The sequence below is a fragment of the Tupaia chinensis genome, unplaced genomic scaffold (assembly GCF_000334495.1).
Source record: "Tupaia chinensis unplaced genomic scaffold, TupChi_1.0 Scaffold000044_1, whole genome shotgun sequence".
NCBI classification, from domain to species: Eukaryota; Metazoa; Chordata; class Mammalia; order Scandentia; family Tupaiidae; genus Tupaia; species Tupaia belangeri.
This window is the reverse complement of record NW_006159500.1, coordinates 388,493-409,153: the sequence shown is the minus strand read 5'-3', so window position 1 is coordinate 409,153 and position 20,661 is coordinate 388,493. Positions and strand designations below refer to the sequence as shown.

Below are 20,661 nucleotides of genomic sequence, written 5' to 3'. Positions count from 1 at the left end.
CTCACCAGAGAGAGAGAGAGAGAGAAAGAGAGAGAGAAACTACATAAGTGCCATATTTACACTGTTTTCTATCAGTTATCCAAATAACCTGCTGGTCTTGTTGTGATGCTCTTAAACATTAGGGCAATATTACATTTGGGATTTTGTCTATTTAAAGGAAACAGTAGAATTGTAGGACCAGTGGTATTTTTCAATAGATATGAAAATAGTTGTTTTACTTTAAAAGCCAGACAGTCATATATGATAGCAGATGTTACAACCAAAGTGCTGTTCTGGAACAAGACTACAGATGATCTTAATAGGTGAAATAAATGCAATAAGTCCAGGCACAGCCCAGGGGATATAGGCTTAGTTAATGGTGACATTCAGAACACAGGTTGAGGCAGACAACTGGTATGAGTGATGATTGAAACCATGAATGTAACATTCCTGACAACTGGAAGTAGGTCAGTCAGGTTTCACTGATTTAGAACTCAGGGTAGTTCAGCACTTTGGACAGTTACCAAAGAAGCTTGTTCTTACTGTACTTAACCAAAGAAGCTTGTACTTAGCGTACTAGCCATTGGAGTGCCAGACTTGTGCATTTAATTCCATCTCTTGGTGTCTCACCTATACTTGTACATGACCTCAAGCCCAAGGGAATTATCAATATTCATCCAAGAGATTTGTGGTCTGTGTTTCATGAGAAGCCTACACCTTCACAGTATTGTTTATGTCACATAGGTTATGTCAAGCCCATGACCAGGCATCATTCTACAAGTAAATAATGGATTATTACTAGAAGATTTATTAATTTACCAACTTAATTTTAAACCTAATTCAAAATGAAAAAACGAAAAGGAGACCAAGTCATGGAAGAGTCCCTTTCCCAACACCTGAAGCGTCCCATCACAGTCGACTCTTCTGAGCCATTCCACATGCAAGACCATTTATTAGCAGTTCTACAGGAAACTGAAATGAGGCATGCAGATTGAAGGGTGAGGCAGAAGAAAGGCTTTAAGAATTCACTAAAATTCTGCCTCGGGCTCTGTGACGTAACTGTGGATGATGATGACTAAAGCATGTTAAAGTCTTCCTTGAAGGTTCTGGTAAGCAACAGAATTACACTTCTGGAGCAAAGACTTTGAGCCAATTTCTAAGAGGCAGAACTACAATTTAGGACAGTCTATATGACTTCTAATCAAAGGTCAAATTCCATTTTGTTTATATCTATCCACCAAGATTAAAATTAGAATTGACAATGGTACAAAAATATATGCACATAAGAAGTGCTTAAAACTACATCCTTATAACTCCTTTCAGATGAGTATTTCCTGTTCTTAAGGTGAGTGATGGTGGTGAAGCACATAAACACTACAAAATTGGTTTTCTCAATGATTAGCAGCTTAACTAGATGTTTTATAAAGGATTCCCTTGATCTTTGCTAATAAAACAAAGTGAAGTAGTTTCCAATATTCACAACAAGTAATGCACCAAGTTGGTAAGTATTCAGGATGGGCAAGAAAAAACAGAGGTTATTTCCCTACTTTCAGCTGCATTAGTAGTCTTGCTCTTCTGGTTTGGGTTTTGACAGCTCCTTTCAGTCTTAAGAACCCCATATGGTTAACAGAAGGTCTTTAATGCTGAGAGATACTACTCAATTTATTTATTTTTTTTTGGTGTATTCGCAGAATACCAGATATGGATTGTTTAGTCTGGCCAAGTGCTCTAATAAGTACTGAGAAGGCATTAATATAGTAGCAATGAGGAGAGAAAGGAACAATGATCCAAACACTGAAGAGGGGAACATACAATATATAGAAACTGGACTTTTATTTTTTTAAAAAAAAGAAATCCAAAACATGAAAAACCTTATGTGAGATTGATTATTGTGGTATAGAAACTGGACTTTTATTTTTTTTAAAAAAGGAAAACCAAAAAATGAAAAACCTTATGTGAGATTGATTATTGTGAAAGCCTGACAACTGTGAAAGCTCTCCCATTTTTCTTTGTCTAGTTGAGTTCCCCATGACTGATATCCTGTTCATTCTGAAAGCACCAACAGCAGCAAAGGCAACTTATAGGTTTCTTTGACAAAATCACATGAAGTCATAGTCCTAAATTTAGACTTTACAACCAATCCTGAAGGAATGCAATGATTTTTATTAGAAGCTGAATTTTTCTTTCTCCTCAGTTGTGGTTATAGAAAAATCTGAAGAACCAAAGATCCGAGAATACTCCTTGCATTTCCACTGAGGTGGTTATGAGGGCTCAGGAGATATTTTCCCACGTATCCATGTACACAATGTGTGTGTATAAGCAGTGATATTGATACCATTGTCAAAGTCACATATGAAAATCAGTCTTACTATTTAATAATCAGATCTACACACTCTGGGGTGATTAAGAACTTGGCATCTGTATTAGTTCATTATTGAATTGATAATGGAAATATTTGTGACTGGGTAATTCATAAAAAGAGGTTTATCTGACTTCTGGTTCTGGTGGCTAGAAATTCCAAAGGCATAGTACCTGCATAAGTTCAGCCTACATCACAATAGAACTGACCAAGCAGAGAAGATGGTGGGCACATACAGGGAGAGCAAGTTGGAGAGAAGGTAATTTTTTTTTATAACAATCCTTTCTCCCAAGAACTAACCTCTCCTTATAAAGACAGAACTTGGATTCTTGTGAGACAACATTAATCCATTCTTGATTCTAAAGCCTCTATGATTCAATCATTGCCCAGTAGACTTCACCGCTTTTCAATGCTATTACATTGATAACTAAATTCCAAAACATAAACCTTTGGAGAATCAACATTATCCAAAGCATGGCACCACCAAACCCAGAGAACTAAACCCTCAGTTCTGAAAAGATGTCTGAAGAAGATTTAGGGTGACATACTCTGACTGGATATGTTATAACCAAAACTTGATTATCTTTATGCAGTTTGAGTATATTTCACTCAAAAAATTAACTGGAACCTAAAATTTAGTCTAAGCTATACTTTAAAATATTGATAATAAGTTTTATAATATCCAGTTTATCTGGAAAATAATAGAAATTTAATGTGAACAGTAGGGTTCAAATTTTCAGCTTATATACCATCAGTTTACATAGTCTTTAGTTTTATAAATGAAAAAGTCCTATCATCAATCATACTACTCTTGGAATGATCCTGTATTTAAGCCTTTGCCTCTTCTCTACATAAATATGACATTTACATAAAGTGATTAAGTATAATACATTACTGGTAGACATGCCAACTAGTGATGTCACTAAATAATCCCACAAAGCTCATAGAAAAATATTTATTGTTTACTCTGACTTCTTTGACATAATTATTTTCTATGATTTATAAAGACCGCTATTTTTCATCTACAGTTTAAGACAGCTTTATTTTATCAACACAGCTTCTTTACTTAAAATGCTTTCCATCAATCTCCACTATCTTTTATTCTGACAATGTAAAGAGGATGCAGCACTAATGCATGAAACCATTTCCCTTTCCTGGGTATTTTGCTTATTTCCTGTAAATGTGGCAACAAGCAACTAAATGTCTCCACCAAAATTGCTTGAGGTGTGCTTATTAACAGAAGAGATTCTAATACTTTTAAGAACCTCAAAATACTAAGTTCTTGACTAACTTAATCCACTGTACTACGATTTAGTAAACTAAGTAAATGAAGGAGAAAGTAGAGGGCCAAATTGGTACGATGGCAAACCCAGCTTATCCCATGACAGGTGGTACACTTCAGATTTTTGATGGACTAAGCAGTAACATATGTGAATTTTGCTTTTAATATCACTTATTATTAATTGCAGTTCTGTAAAACCAGATTAATCTTTGTTCTTAACAACTGCATACACTACCTATTGAATAATCATGAAGAATGAAAGGTATTATATTCTAGGTGGTTTTTTGTTACATTATTAAAATATTTCATTATATGTATATACAGATATGTAAGCTCATTAGACCTAACATCATAAAGTAGATGTAAGTAAATGTTACTAAAATGTAGAACTGGAATCATATCAACATACTGTTACTTATTTGTACTTGTCAATGCAATCATTCCCCTTTTATAGCTTAGACTACGAAGGTTCAGTGATAGGAACTGAATTACTTAATATATATAGGGTATAAGTAATGAAACCAAGTTGGGAACTCGGGTCACGTTACTGCGTGCCTTCCACTGAAATTTACTTCCCTCATTCACAGTTTTGGCTTCATTTGTCATTTGTGTCTGACTCGTACACAGGAGATTTGCTATTGTGGTTGAGTTCTGGAGTCCAGAAACAGATGCTATTTTCATACCTCATTTTGCATAAGGGGCAAGTGAAGACCATTGAGGTGAAACTTGAGAAAGCCACTTAGATAACGATAGGATTGGAACCCTGTGCTACCCTCTTGGTGCTCCCTACAGGTAAAAACCTTTACCTAGAAGACTATAGCTTAGCCCCAGGAGACAATCACAAGGTTGTTTCCATGGGTATATACACAACATTTCTCAAACATTTCTCTCAGCATCTTAAGAGCAGATTTAATTCAGTTGTATTTTAACTTTTCTTTAAGACGTGTTTCTAAAATTATCTCATCAAATCTCTCAAAAAAAAAAAAATCAGCAGCACACTGGTAACCTTGTGTCTCAATGCATTTCAATCAAATGAGAAAAATGTGTCGCAACAAGAAATAGATTTCGCAGGAAAGCTGTGCTTACCTTCATAAGTCCCACTTTCTAGGAGAGCACCACTTTTCTCCAGTTCCATAAAATCTTCAACAGTGATGAAAATATAGTCCACTCCAGGGACCTCACCCTCCTTATGTGGCCTTGTGGTGCCTGAATAAGGAAAAGTAGAAACAAAAGAAAGACTTTGATTTGTTGTTGAACTTTAGAAATACCACCATACTTCTGAATATTCAATAACACTTGTTTGTACATTCTGCGAATTGGCAGTTTGCATTTGTCCTTCTGTTTGTTTGGCAACAGAAAACAGCAGGGGGTAAAGATGAAAGAAAATACACAAAACATATTTTTCATCAAATATATAAAGAGTCTATTGCTGTGGAATGTGGCTTACATAAATTTTTTTCAGTGAAAAATGTAGACCATTGTGCCCTTTTTGAAGAGGTGGTTTGAATACCGGGGCAGGAGTCTGCTAGCTCAGGAATTTCCATATTTCACTCCTATGAATGGACTCCTATTGTTCTGTAGAGTGCTGTGCTATGACATAAAATACAATAGAAAGTAAAAATCTTAGCAAAATGTCTGCCTTTACGTTGTTGTGATCTGTTTTCTTTTCAAAAGACAGTTCATTGGTTTTCATTTGTTAATTTTGCACCAAATAAAAACATTTCTATTTGCTTTAAAAGATCACGAAATGTTATCATTACTTAAAATTAAATCATTGCAATTGAGTAATCATTAAAATTATGATGCTGGTAACATAGCATTTAATTTAACAAGAGGATTCCTTTGAACAACTATGTCGCCTGTGATCATCCCTTCTTTCTTCCTTCATTACTCTTCTAGTTCTGACTGAACTGGGAGGTGACAGCCTCCCAAAGGTTACCGTATAAGGCTACTGCTCCTGCTTGCTGGTCACCTGGAGAGGAAACAGAACTACTGAGGGCCAAGGTGAGAAGAGCATCAGCAGCTCCATCCTTGTGGCTCAGTCCAGTTTTCCTGGAGCATACAGTCTTCCAGGCCTGCTGTCTGGTTTGTGATGTGGGAGCAGAAATACAGACTCATTAAAAAGGCTACAGGTTTGCTGTCTGGTATATTTACTTCCCTCATCATACCCTGAGCTTCTTCCTTTTCTATGCCACCTACCTAAGGCATTTTGCATGGGGAACTGAAATTTACATGATGTATATATACGAATGAGTATGCAGAAATAGATAGAGGGAAAACACATAAGGTAGTACATCGGTAGGCTTCCTCTAGTTAAAATCTCCCCTATTTTGTCTACATACTGAACAAAACATATTTTAAATCCTTAAATATTATTTTTACTCTCTGATTTGAAATGTTTATCAGCTACATCATAAAACAGCCAGTCAGTTCTCCTTTTGGTCTCTTAGAATCAAATCTGGACTGCAAATGAAAGATATAAATTAATGTTGAAATATACAATGTGCCAGGGAAATTGATTTTGGGTAAAAATGAATATTTCCTATTGAAAACATTTTTTAAGATTTGAAGGCATTACTTTCTAAAATTAAGTTTTACAATCCTTCTTTGGGGGTTGCCAAACAATTTTTCCCCATAATCATGTTTAATGACTTTCCTCTGAATTTGTTATTTTGTTTAACTGAGACACATTTTGCAATATTTCTTACTGCTTTTACGCTATAAAATATAAGCCTCCCACACATAGTATGCATAATGTTGTCAAATTAATGTTTCTATGAGAACTTTAACTTTCAATATCCTGACTTTTATGCTCTTAACCCTTGTGAATTAAAAGTGCATTAACATGGATTTTGGCAATCAATTTGTTTTTGTGTTTATTTGGAACATACTCTAATCATTAAGAAAAATCACGTAACAAAGATTCAATTTTTCTTACTAATTTATCTGCTTATTTCAGAAGCTACATGCGTTGACTAATTAACTGCTTGAAGTATGGTAATGCATTCTGGGCACATTGTGATTGCAGAATATCGTGCGTAAGGGCAATTTCTGGGGCTCCTGAAGTCTCTGGAGTAACTTGCTGTACCCAGTTCTAGCGAACACATTTGTGGTTGCGTTAGTCTCCAGAGGACCATCGGTACTTTTGATTCACTGACTGGTTTTACATCTCCACCTTGCACCTGAGCCTCTGTGAATGGGGTCTTGCCTCTGTGCTGCATCAGTGTCACCTACTGCTGTTGACCTGCCTGACTCAACTGCCTCCATGGACTAGGGGCTCCCCTACCTTTGCATCACCTGACTGTTCTAATCTCAGATGTTGTCATTGTCAATCTCCCATCCTCTTTACTCATTCTGTTCCTTTTTCTAATTATTAATTCCAGTCACTTGGTCTCTTCTAAATTCCTTGCCATCCTCCTAATCTGGCTTCCCTTGCTATTCTAATGACTAAGGGACTAGAAATGATCTAGAATCTCTTTCTTCCTTTAGTTCATCTTCACCATTTCCTGACGTATTATAAGCTAGAAAAAATTTGCTATTTATTTTTTTACCCATAGATCACAATTGCTACAGAAAACAGTAAACTTTTACTGACAAAGTGCTCCAAAAATTCAGATGATTTAATGTCATTGTGATCCTACTGGTGCTTAGGATTCTTGTGTATGTGTTTCCTTACCATTTGTCAGAGCCCCACCATTTTCTAGTACTCAGATGCTTTGACCTTCCAAGGAAGACATGAGATTCTTATTTTTGGTAAAGAGATAATATATAATCAATTTCCCTGTAGCTTCTTCATTTTCATTTTTCTTATCTGCAGTATTTTGATATTTTCCCTTCTCCTTCAAAACTAAACCTTTAAGAGATAATATATAATCAATTTCCCTGTAGTTTCATTTTCATTTTCCTTATTGCAGTATTTTCATATTTTCCCTTCTCCTTCAAAACTAAACCTTGATTGGAATTATCCATCCATCTTACTAGGATGAATCCTTTTCTCCTTTGCTTTTTCCCTCTCAAAATTTGTTTAAATATTAAAAAAAACAAAAAACACTAGTGCTAAAGTGTGTGCTTCAGAGAGAGATCACGAGAATGGAACAAACAGAATTTCCAACTCACTACCAGCCACATCACAGGAGCTGGTCCTAGTCTTTTATTTTATATCAAAGTACAATATAGATATTTTTAAAATTTACACAATTGTATAAGGCTTATTTTTAAGAAACAGCAGGCCCTCATCACCACCTCCAGTGCCTACACACACACACACACAAACACACACTCTCTCTCTCTCTTTCTCTTTATCCAGAGACAGACATATTCAGCTCTTTCAGCTGATTCCTTTGTTTTAGCTCCATAGCTCTAAACCATTTATTTATAATGCCTTTTGATTTTGCATTTAACTTTAGTCTTTATTTTTTGATTTTCCAGTAAAAAAAGAAAAAAGGATTTAGCTCTCTTTTGCCCATAGTGCTACCTTCCCTGAACGCTACTTTTTCTTTCCTCCTGTTATTTCAGTAGAACAAGCTTGTACTTAAATTAATAGTTAATGTTTACATTAATAATCTTTTTACTTGCCTGTACTTATGAGAGAGAGAGAGAGAGAGCAAGAGAGAAAGTATCCCTCATAGTACAGTCACATTGCAATCCCTCCCTTCTCTTTCATTTCTCCCTCCTTTTGGGTTTCATTTCTCCCTTCTTTAGGGATTTTGGGCACCCACACACACATGTCCAGCATGTTTCTCAAGCAGCTTAGTCCAGCACTTAAACTGTGTGGTTGGCCATGTCAGATCCAGCCACCTTAATCACTATCCCTCCAGCTAGCCCAGTATTATCATCTCAGCCTATTCTCAGTTGAGACCTATACTACACTGACTATCTTTCCTTTCTTGGGTAATCTTTGATTACTCTAGATATAACATATTTTTATTTTAAATTTTCTAGACATTAATCATTAATTCAACTGATGAATGCCCACATTGTTAGTTAATTTTCTTCTCACAACACACGAACAGGCCCAGTCTCAGTGTCACAGGCAGCAGTGTGTTGAACTATAGCTCTAGAACCCACATTGCCATTTGTGGGCTCAGATTCCAAGTCCACCTGAGAACTCCAGATGTGCACACTACTATTAAAAAACCTCTTCTCAGGTCTTCGAACTTGCTCCCATCTGGACCGTGCTGGCCTAAACCAGAGTGGAATCAGCCTTCACCATCATCCTAGAGGCTCACTTTGCCTCTTCCTTGTGCCATATCTCCTTCTTCCTTTCTTTCCAGATCCTGTGTCTATTTTTGTGGTCTACGTTCTTGTTTTGGCAGAACATATATGTCAGAAACTTGTCAAAGGTTGCATAGGAGCTACATTATTTTGAAATTTTGCAAGTTTGAACATGACTTTATTCCACCTTCACAGGTGGCAAATCTGACAGCATTTCAGGAAAACACCATAAGTAAAATGTATTTCTCCATCTTGCTTCTGTGTTAATGTCACCACCATTCTTATAGTCATGTTAGCATGAAACTTTAATTCGGAGTCACCTTTGAGTCCTCCTTCACTTTTTTATTCCACTTCTAATAATTTGGCAGGTCCTATGCCCCATAACTCTACAATGTCATCCTTGCCATCTGCACTATCTCTGATCCAAGCACTGTCCTTCTGGACCAGAGATGGCTGTCACTGGTGTGACTGCCTCCCTCTCTTAATTTATCTTCGCACTTACCAATTAGCCTTTATAAAGCGCAAGTCTTGTTATTTTCCTTCTTTAAAGGTCTATCTACTCAATCACTGATCAAGAGAGTAGGTTGAAAAGGGAGGGAGAGGAAATTATTGAGTTAAAAGACTCAGAGCAAACTCAGATTCCATTATTTACAATGCTGCAAGGCAGCTCTCCTGCTATTCCATGTTGTTATTTTACATGGACTTGCTTTGATGAAACATGGCAGAGGACATAGTTCCAGAATTTTCTTCTAAAGAAATACCTTTATACAGTCAGTCAGTGGCATAGTAGATAGGGTGGCTGGATCCTACATGGTCAATTAGCAGTTCTGGTCCTAAACACAACAGCTTGAGAAAAGACTCTGGATGTCTATGCATGTGTGCCAAAATCCTGAAAGGAAGAGTGGAAGAGAAGAGATTGCAGCATGGCCATCTCTCTCCGTCTCTCTCCAGCAAACAGTCAAACCTATAGCAAAGTAAAAACCAAAGAAACAAACAGAATTTCCTTTCTGGCGGAGGCAATTCCTCACTTTTCAGCTCTCTGATCTCTCTGTGTTTCTCTGCAGTGAGTGTATGCACCCTATTGCAAAAACCTTAGCGAAAAAAAAAAGTATGCTATAGTAGGTATGACTGTGGATGGTGGAATCAAACTGTCTGTGCTTATTGGGGCTCTACCTTTTGTTCTCAGTATTATGTTGAACAAGGTCCTCCACTTTTACAAACTCTAGTTTTCTTAGCTGTAAAAGAGCAATCACATTAGTGGCATCTTCATAACATTGATGTGAAGAAGGAGACAATTCATGTAAGGTACTTAAAAGAATGTCTGGCACATTGTAAGGACTAAACAGGATTGAATTTTGAGTATTACTGCTTAGAAGAGCAGAGATGACATCATGGGTATGTTTTTGTATGAACTCTTGCCACAAATACTAACTGAACACTTAATATGTACCAAGTATTACTTGGGATATATCTTTGAATGACACATAATAGGATCCCTACCCTCATAGAACTTATATTTTAATAGGGAGAAGCAGAGAATAAATAAAAAACATGATTAAAAAGTAAGTTATTGGCTCAGCTCTAGTACCTGGGATCCATTCCTGATCAACTTACACAGGCCAGGTATGACCTGTTTATAGTCCTACCTAGCAGGGAAGTTGAGGCAGGATGATGCCAATATGGCAATAACATGTCAAATAACCATTTTTCTCATAAATAAACTTACAAAGAAAGTAATTAAGTTATACAGTAAGCTATAAAGAGTCTAACTGACCATAAATTAGTTCTGTAGTGCCATGTATAATCTAGTGGGTCAATTACTAATTTCTAATGGTTAGGTTAGACAATACAGAGAAAAAGGTTGAAGAGAAGAGAGACAATAAAAGGACTTGAAGAGAAGCAGAGACCACGATACTGTAGCTTCAGGCATCCTAGGGTCAATAGAACTTGACTGGAGTGCTCAGAGACAACTGGAGAATCACACAAAAAACCGTTTATATTTTGGAAGGTATCACTAAATTCTTAAAGTGAAATCTCAGTTATTTCAAATATTTCTTGGTGTAGGTCAGGTAATTTTGAATTTTCATAGTTCTGATAAATGTGTTAGTGCACAGTGGATTCTGATGATTAGTATCCATACCCACACACAGACACTTGTATATTAATCCTTATTTTTTAAAAAAAGAAGGTGAAAGTGTGGTATGATAAAAAATGTTCTTAGAAAAAAATTAAGGACATATATATTCCATTTGTGTTTTAATATTCTTATGTATGTAATCTTGGGTTGAAATACCATGTAGATGATAATCAATTTTTTATTACATACTTGGGTGAATAATAGGTATTAAAGGGAATTATAGAAAGTGAAAGAATGGGACCAGCAGTTAACGTAATGGCTATGTTGCTGGAATGCCATGTAGTCAACCAGTGGCTTAAAATTCACGCTGGCACATGTGTGTGCGTGCTCAAGATCCCGAGAAGAGAATGAAGGAGAAGATACTGTGGTGTGGCCATCCCCTGGGGGGTGATTCACGCCTTCTGTCTCGCTGTCTCTAGCAAAAACCTCTACCGAAAAAATTAAAAAATAAAAAAAAGTGAAAGCATGAATACAATGCCAATAATACCTGCATTTCTCTCTAGCAATATCAAAAATACTACTAGAAATAATACAGTGTTGAACAAATATCATCAATGGGATCTTATTTTTGAAATACATTATAATCAATGTTTTAAATTAGTTTTATTCATTCAGGCTAACATTTCTCATAAAGGAGAAGTTCTTATGCTTAAAGTTACCAAGTCTGTTTTATTTTCTGGGTGTAAAGAAATGTAGGTTGAGGTATAAATTCATTTTCTTTGATTACACACTAAAATGATATACAATGGTTTAGTCCCTACTTCCAAAGATCTTTTTTGTCTTTTATTAGACATGTAAAATTTGGCTTAATCTGCTAGTTTTCTGCCATTTGCTAAATCATTGGAAAAGTGTGAAAGTGCTCATAAAACCTGATTAATGGACTATTTAATTTCACCCACAGGAACAATACCTTCAACAACACAAATCAGGAAGCATGATTTTAGATCTATGTATCCAGAAAGAAACATTATTTGCTGGGGTTAAATCAATTGGCAAGGCAACGACTGAAGGAGGAGAGAGCAACTGGAGATCCATGAACAGTTCTTTATAAGGTACTATGATTTTAAGAACAAGGCAAATATAACGTGAAATAAAATGAAGGGTTTCTACAATGGTAATTTACAGCTAAAGGCAAGTAATATCTAGACTGAGAAATAGTTCTATTGACTTTCCTGAAGTGGTTACTCACCTTCTATTTATGCTGAAATAATTATAGTTGCTTTGTTAACTCAAAAGATTATAAATAGAAAGTTGAAAGTGAAGGAAGATGCAACACTCATAGTAAGTAATCACCTGGCATTAGGAATAAGGTGGAAGACAGGGACGATAAAAGAGGAAATACAGATGATTCATCATGTAGCTGTTATCCAAATTGTGGTTTATATATTTTATTTTTTATACTTTCATCCAGGCTACTCCCCCATAGGAAAAATATGTAGAACTGAAAAGGAAAAAATGCTACTAAGTTGAGCCTTCATCTCCTATAGCTTCACTTCTTAAAAAAACAAAACAAAACAAAACTTATTTATTAATTGTTCAATTAAATACTGGATGAATAACACCTCTTTTATGAGTTGATGAAAGTGCACAACACTTCTGTTCAAAAGACAATGTCTGATGAGAACAGTATTTCTCCCAAATAGTTAGCTCATTATTGAGACACAGTAAAAACATATGAAGGCCACTTGTCATTTTGCTACCATAGCAACTAAGTGTGTCAACAGATTTTTCTTAATTAGTTTACTAAAGGACCACTGCTCCTTTTGCCTTACAAAGAAAAGAGCATGACATTTGTGACAAATACAATGTTAAAGGATATTTCGTGTTTCTGAATTTTTAAATTTTAATAAAATATACCTCTCTCCACAAAAAAATAACTGGGTTAAAGGAAAGCATTATTGCCTAGATGATGATTAAGCAAAGTCATCTATTGTGATCTATTTTGATGTGCTGAAATTTCCACAGTGCCTGTTGCATGGCAGGCACCCAATGCATATTTGCTAAAGAAACAGATTTAGAATGGATCATTAATAGTCAGTGTGTTCTAAGCAGATGGGTCACTGTGTGAGAATAGCAGAAACTGAATCCTGTTCTTATGCACATTTCTGAAAATATGCTTTTTCTTCCTGGCATTTCTCAACTGCAAGCTGGAGGAAATAAATCTTGACAGCTAGGGTGACTTCCTCTGGATTCGACCTTCAATTAACTTACTCTAAGATTCCAGAGGCCATTTCTTTAGTTGTTACTCATTAGCAAGTGTGAACACCATTACCAGATGTGTGCATCTGCTTCCAATAAAAACCTTTATCAGATTCCTTTGGCCAATACCTCTAATCAATTTTTACTTCATCAACCTAGGTTTTGTTTTAAGTTTGATCTTGAAATTTATTTCCTTCCTAAAAAAGAGAATGAGAGAAAGTGAGACAGGGACCCTTAACAGAGTTTGACTATGTCATAATGCTTCCCCCAGACTCCCAGACAAGCCAGAATCATGGGTGCACATGGACTTTGTGTTCAAGTCAACTCAAGAGCTGAACCTGGGTCTCATATGTGGCTCTAGCATCAGACAACATGCTACCACCTATACCATCATGGCTGGGCCATATCTTGGGTTTTATCACACTCATTTGGAAGTATATAAAATCCAGGAGTATTGATTTACACAGACATAGAGCTAAAGTAAGCAAAACAAATAATATAGATTGAGTCACAGAATCATACCTGCTAGATTATGAATAATGTGAATCTAATATTTTCATGTTAAATGATGAAGTGAATTTTTTTGTTGGGTTTGTTTTTGCTAGAGGGTATATACACTCACTGGTGAGAGACACAGAGAGAGAGAGAGAAAGTGAGAAATCACCCCTCTCCCCCAGGAGGGTTGCCCATGCCAAAATCCCTTCTTTTCCATTCTCCTCTTGGGGTATTGGGCAGGCACATACATGCACTCAGCATGTTTTTCAAGCTGCTGGATCTGAGACTCAAACTGTGCGGTTGACCTTGTGGGATCCTGCTGCCTTAACCTCCATGCCACCTGCTTGTCCCTAAGGTGGATAGGATGAAGGTTTAAAAAAAAAATCCACAATTTGATTTAACTAGTCAACCACTAAATATAATTGCTTATGACCTCAGTAAAACACTATGTATGCATTACAGAATAGTGAAGATTTAGCAAATTTCTTTGTAAAATACCAGAAGTTACTTTATTTTTTTAAACAGTTTATCAGTCTAATCCTTAGTAATTACTTAATAACTCTCTAAAAGAGCATGCTATCAGTTATTGCTTAAAACAGGGTTAGCATATACTAATAGTGTTAGGTATCTCTGGTAAACAGAGACTTTTTCTTTTTAGGACATTTTTTAATTTGTCCTAAAGTCATCGAAGCAAAAATCATGATAAAACACTCTGCTTTCCTTTACAATTGCCCAACGCAAAAAAACCAACCAAACAAGCAAAAAACAAAAAACAAACAAAAAAAAACTATTTGTAGGAAGAAAATGGTTTTGTTCATGGGATGAAACAATATAAACTCAAAACCTACAGATAAGGGTTAGCTCTATCGCTTATTTCTTTAAAAATTTTATGTGAATATCCAGTCAAAACCAACAAGAGTATCTCCCTTGAAACGTTATTTCTACAGCTTTCCAACTAGACCACAGCACTGCACAATGTCTTGGAATGTCCTCAGAAGGCTCTGTCAGTGATCAGGTAACAGGGTAAAAACCCCAGAGTCCTTTCTTTCAAATAGAATAGGGAAGGCAGAGGGACAGAGAAACTATTCAAACTTCGTCTTCTTTCCTTGTGGCCTGTGGTCTCCTCCTCCTCCTCTGCCTCCTTGGAATCCACCTTGCCCTCTGCCACACAGAGGCCTTTTGAGAAAGAAATTTCTTGAATATCTGGATATCAAAGTCCAGACGACTGTCTCATATGAACAAATTACTGTTTTAGAAGCTATTTGCTCTAAAAATGTAGGATACAATAGAACTACATGAGGGACTTGTTAAACATAGACTGCTGGTTCTGACCTCTCAGAGATTCTGAGTAAGGCTTCGGTGGGGATTGAGAATTTCCATTTCTAACAAGTTCTCAGGTGATGCTGCTGATGCTGACCCAGGAACCATAATTTAAGAACCTCTTCTCTAACGTCACTCATTTCTCATGAAATTGCAAATAAAAAAGTATTAAAATTCAAACTTAACTGCAGAAACCCATAGAGGATATGGACCATTACTTTGGCATTGGTCTTAGAGTAACCTATAACCATATATTGGATTTGGAAAAAAAAGAGTCATTCTTTATCGGTGCATAGGTGAGCCGAGTCATGAGATGTACACAGGATCAATATGGCACTCTCTAACCTTACGTCACATTGCTTTTTCATAGTTAGTGGAATATTTAGAAGTTAAATTAACACAGGAAATAATGGGCCTATCTCCATTTATGTGTACTTATAAATAACTTTCATTATTGCTGAAAGTAATATATACTATTTTGGCTCTATGTGTACAACAATATGGCTTAACATTTGAAAGACACAGGAGACTTGAATATAGCTCACTGGGAGAAATAAGTGATAATAAGGTAAAAAAAAAAAACAAGTACCTCATGCAAATCTTGCACATTAAGAAAAAACTATAAGAAAAACTATGGTAGATGTCAAAAAAAAAAAGAAAGAAAGAAAAGAAAAGACACAAATGCAAACTGTGCAGATCTCCAATGAGTAAGAAATAATAGCATCTCCTTATTTCCCTGTACTAAGGCATCTTTAATTGCTAAATGTTAAACTAAAGATTTTTATACAAAGTAATACATGCATCAAAATAAATCAAAGCAATAGGCAGCATACACTTTGGAATTAGTAGTCATAAATCTCTCTTTTTGGAATACATTTAATAATCCTTTTTTTAATTCCACAATGTCATGTACACAGTTATGTCCTTGGCATAAACACAAAAGTAAACAAAGGGTAGAGGTGAGAAACATTATGTAACAGTTACAGTATATTTTATTGCCCTTTATCACTTAAATTCAACCCCCATAACACTATGGGAGAAAGACATCATTTTTGAAGATGTCTTATGCATATATGTTTTCAATGTCATGGTCCCTCCACTAAGTGACCATACTCAGTCACTGGCAGTACCAAGACATCACTGACCACTAACACACAAGCACCCCCACACCGAAGACCAGTTAGGGCAAAGTGAACTGTTCCATTCATTCATTCATTTGAATCATCACTATTTAGCTGACAAAGAATTTGTGCATTCTTCCACACCATCTTTTCTACTTACTAGATTGTTGAAGAAATCTGCACAGATTACTTTCCTCTTAAAAATGTTACTGTCACTTCACTTGTATTCATAATACAGAAAATATACTACTCATGGATACATAGAACCAGATAAAATGACTCATCCAAGTAAAGTCAGATTCCTAGATAGCTATATTCTTAGCTTTTTCAGACACTCACGATACTCGATAGGTATCACATACCTAACTCAAATGTAGATGAACACTACACTCTCACCAATAAAATAGGGCAGAAATCATAATCTCAAGATTCTTGACTACTCATTTCTTGATTTTTTTGAGACTAGAAAAAGAAGAGTGACCCTTTTGTGACCAACTAATTTATTTTTGAACTTTGATTTTAATTCTTCAATATTTAATTTAAACATGTTCTATATCTGGCATTCTATAGGATTAATAGGAAAATTTTGATTCCCTAATTTATTATTGAACAGATAATGTTTCAAGATTACACACTGAGCTTAAAGAAAGAAAAGATCAGTGACTTTTTATAGAAACAATATATATTTAGTTTGACGTTTTTATACCCTCCTCATGTAAAATTAATCTGGGCTAGAACTAGACTAGACAGGTTCCACCAGCCCTCTGAGCAATGCAGGAGAAACTTCTTTGTGACCTTCATTGTGTAAAAGGTTTAGTGGATCATAACTATTATTTTATCACTATTAGAATCTTGCAATGACATTAACTTTTAGTATCACCATATGTCTCTATGGTATCTGCATTCTGAAATGCCCAAGATAGATTATAGTATTTAGAACCTATAGAGTGTTAGAAAATTTAGATGATGGTAAAAAGGCCATGAACTATTGAGAGGTTTTAAAACACTGAAATTCTTGTCCGATTATATGACATAAATCATGTACTCAAGTGATCAACTATTTCTTTTTCCATCGAGATTCTCAAGTACACACACATCAAACTAAGGAACAAAGAAGGGGAAAAGGAAATAATGAGTACCCACTAGGCATCCCTGATGAGGTGCTCTTCATCTTGTCAAAACTCTAAAACTTAAGAATCCCCTGTGCATTTGCGATATCTTATGTTCACAGTACCAGCTACTGTGTTAGTTCATGCTTTAACACACAACTTCTTACTAAACAGTTGATGGGAAATAGAACAGAAATTCTCAGTGTAACATTCCTGTTAAAAAATATATGTTATAGAACTGGAGAATTTTATAGCAGGAATATACTCAGCACAGCTGATAGACCCTTAATTCAAAACTCCACATTGGTGAGCAAGCATTCATGTGTAGAAAACATCTGCTCTTATTTTGGGGTAATTTTCCCCACTCAGACCACTGTGACTGGGGGCCAGTTCAACCAGATGTTGGGTTAGCTAGCCCAGTTCCTCCTTAAAAAACTGAAGGAAAAAAAGAGAAAAGTGACCTGACCAAATTATTCCAGATTTTCCGAGTGTAGACAATTTTATGCTTTGGAAGGAAAATAAATAAGGGGGACCAAATACTGTTTCTGATCTTGTGAGAATTCATGAGACTACATGAGCCAGCAGCCCCATAGCCTAGATCTACGTGACTCTTTAAGTTTGAATCAACACCATTTTGGTGACAAAGAATCATGCATTCCCTCACAAGATCCAGTTTCTATTCAATTACTATAATCGTGAGAACCCTGTGGTCTTAATCCCAGGCCCCTATGTCCCCTTCTTGATTGGCCAGCAAGGTAAAAGTGACACAGGGTACAGAAATATGTATTGCAAGCTGTCAAATACTCATTTGTGACCTAAGTTAGAAATTTTTACATAAATATAAAATAAAACTATAACAAATAGATACACTCAGTGCTATTGAGTTTCAGATTATTGTTCCTGAGACTTTCAATTATCATGAGGTTAAGGGAAGTTTTATAAACTAATAATACAAAAATATATATATATTTTAACGTTTTTGCCATGGGACATGTACACCAGTCAGAGAGGAGAGGATAGTGAGAGGGAAAGTGAGAAATTCCTCCCCAGGAAGGAAGGCCAGGCCGTACTCCATCTTCTTCCTGGGATTTTGGGCAGGCATGCACAGGTTCCTGGAGTGATTTTTAAGCCACTATGTATGGGACGTGAATTGGGGTCAGTCATATGGGTCCAGCACCTTAACCACTATGCCACCCCAAAAGAAAATTTTAAGGGAACTACAAGACAGAACTTGTTAAGATCCTTCTGGCCTAAGAGACATTGAATAGTGAGTTATCAAAATACATATTAGATCCTTTAGAAAAGATACTTATTATTTTAGATAAATCTCTATCTTCCTTGATGAGAATAAGAAAATAAGTTTACTTGCCAGGATTACAAAATAGAGATGAAAAGACCATCAATTCAGCAGCTGACTCAGAGTCTTTCACAAAGTAAGACTTGCTGGAGAGCTCACACCTGATAGAGTAGAAGTCCTCTGGCTTCCAAACTCAAAGCATTAAGTATTGTCCCCTAAAGGAGAGTCAGTATGGTATCTGAGAAAACTAGAAAGGCAGAGACTGGCCAAACTAGGTTACAAGGCATTAGTGAATGCATGCCCAAAACAACAATGTGTGTGTTTAATGTCCTCCAAATTAAGTTACTCTTTATCTGCCCAGTTAGACCCTACAGTTGCTTTCTAGCCCAGTTCCTTCTTAAAAATCTGAAGGAGAGGGACCAGCAGTTGGTGTAATGTCTATGTTGCTGGACTCCCTTGTAGTCGACTGCAGTCCAAGTCCCAGACCCAGTGGCTTAAAATCACACCAGGCACGTGTGCATGTGCGCCCAAGATCCCGAGAGGAGAATGGAGAAGAAGGGATTGTGGCGTGGGCCATTCCCCCTGTTGGGTGATTTCTCACTTTCTGTCTCTGTCTGTCTGGCGAGCTTCTGTCTGTCTCTGTCTGTCTGGCGAGTGCAGTGTCCCTAAAACCAAAAACTCTCCAAAAAAAAAAAAAAGAGTATTAAAAAAAAATCTGAAGGAGAAAAGTGACCTGATCAAATCATTCCAGATTTTCAGAATGATTTCCAGATTCCTCCAATATAAGTTATTCCTTATCTTCCCACTTAGACCTAACAATTGCTTTGGGTTAAAGGCTGGCAAACTTCTTCTAAAAATGCCAGAAAGTAAATATTCTAGGCTTTGTTAGCCATACCATCTCTGCAACAAAACTAAACTCAATTATTACAGGTACAAATAGCCACAGATAATACATTAATGAATGAGTATGGTTGTGCCCAATAAACTACTGACAAGACATTGGGAAGAATGACCTCTAAGTAGGTCAATTGCCTACTCCTGTGTTAGGTTTTTGATGCTTATTGTCTTTTATTTTCCTTCTTCCATAAGTGAGAGACAGAGATAGTGAGAGACAGACAGAGAAATAGGAACCCCACCAGAGTGTTCACACTGTTATCTAACCCCAGCTTCAACTGGCTTGGGTCATAGGTATACATGCACCTGGTATGATTAGATTCTGGAACCTTCCCATGTGGGTTAGCCTCACAGAGTATTACATTACGATTATGCCACCGCCTGACCCCAGTGCTTTGCGTACATGACCTCAACACAGAGAAAAATGTGACCATTTCTAATGGTTTGGCCAGCAATAAGTGTAACATTTCACATGTGTCAATTTCCCTTTGAAAATGTCTTAAATATAGCCATCCAGGTAGAGTTATAATATACTGAAATAAAAATGGGTGAAAAGGCTCTGAAAAAGGAATATAGGTACTTTGCTTTCAAAAAGCAAGACAAAGCTGTTAGAATGCAATCATTGACTTACTTTAAACAAATGACAGGGAATTATGTTTTGTAATGATGCATCGAGACTGAAAGTACATCTGTTCCTCTGGAAGGAGAGCAGTGAAGGAGCTTCTCCATACTCTAGGTATTAGACTGAGGGCATCGCAGCTTTTGTGGTAAATAACAATATATGGCTGATCTGGCTTCCATTATAGAGCATAATTACATTAGTGATGCTTCTATGAGCTTGGAAATTCAGCAGACATCTATTACAGGAATGTAATACGCAGCCTTTAAGTATTCCTGAAATTCACGTAAAACTTTTTTTTTTCATCCTATGTGTAACATCTCATTTGAATGCTACATGGTCATCATAGGAATCAAGTTACATATTATTTGTTGAAAAAATGGTGGTCATAGTCATATTTTGTATTGATGAGAAATTTGTTATCTGACATAAAAAGTAACAGTTACATGATAAAGTATATGAAAAATACATACCTACATAAACTTTAAGCTTAGGACCAAAACTCAGTAAAAAACTAGCACAGTATGTGAAAATAAGGCAAAGAAAAAGAAAGTTAGGCAATCCAAGATACTTAATTCTGCATTATACTACAGCAAAATATTAAAAATAATGTAGCTAGAGGGCTCTCTCCTGCTG

General features: G+C 36.1%; 1 protein-coding gene and 1 pseudogene across 1 annotated transcript in view; one reads left to right on the top strand and one right to left on the bottom strand.

Annotated features, from left to right (window-relative positions):
* Positions 1–4,823, bottom strand: part of MAGI2 (membrane associated guanylate kinase, WW and PDZ domain containing 2) — a 701,446-nt gene extending 696,623 nt beyond the window's left edge. The window contains exon 1 of the mRNA XM_027773307.1: positions 4,707–4,823. Coding sequence (XP_027629108.1) covers positions 4,707–4,755 — 49 coding nt within the window. The 5' untranslated portion in view covers positions 4,756–4,823. The remainder of the gene's footprint in view (positions 1–4,706) is intronic.
* Positions 1,230–20,661, top strand: part of LOC102489401 (60S ribosomal protein L31 pseudogene) — a 39,891-nt pseudogene continuing 20,459 nt past the window's right edge.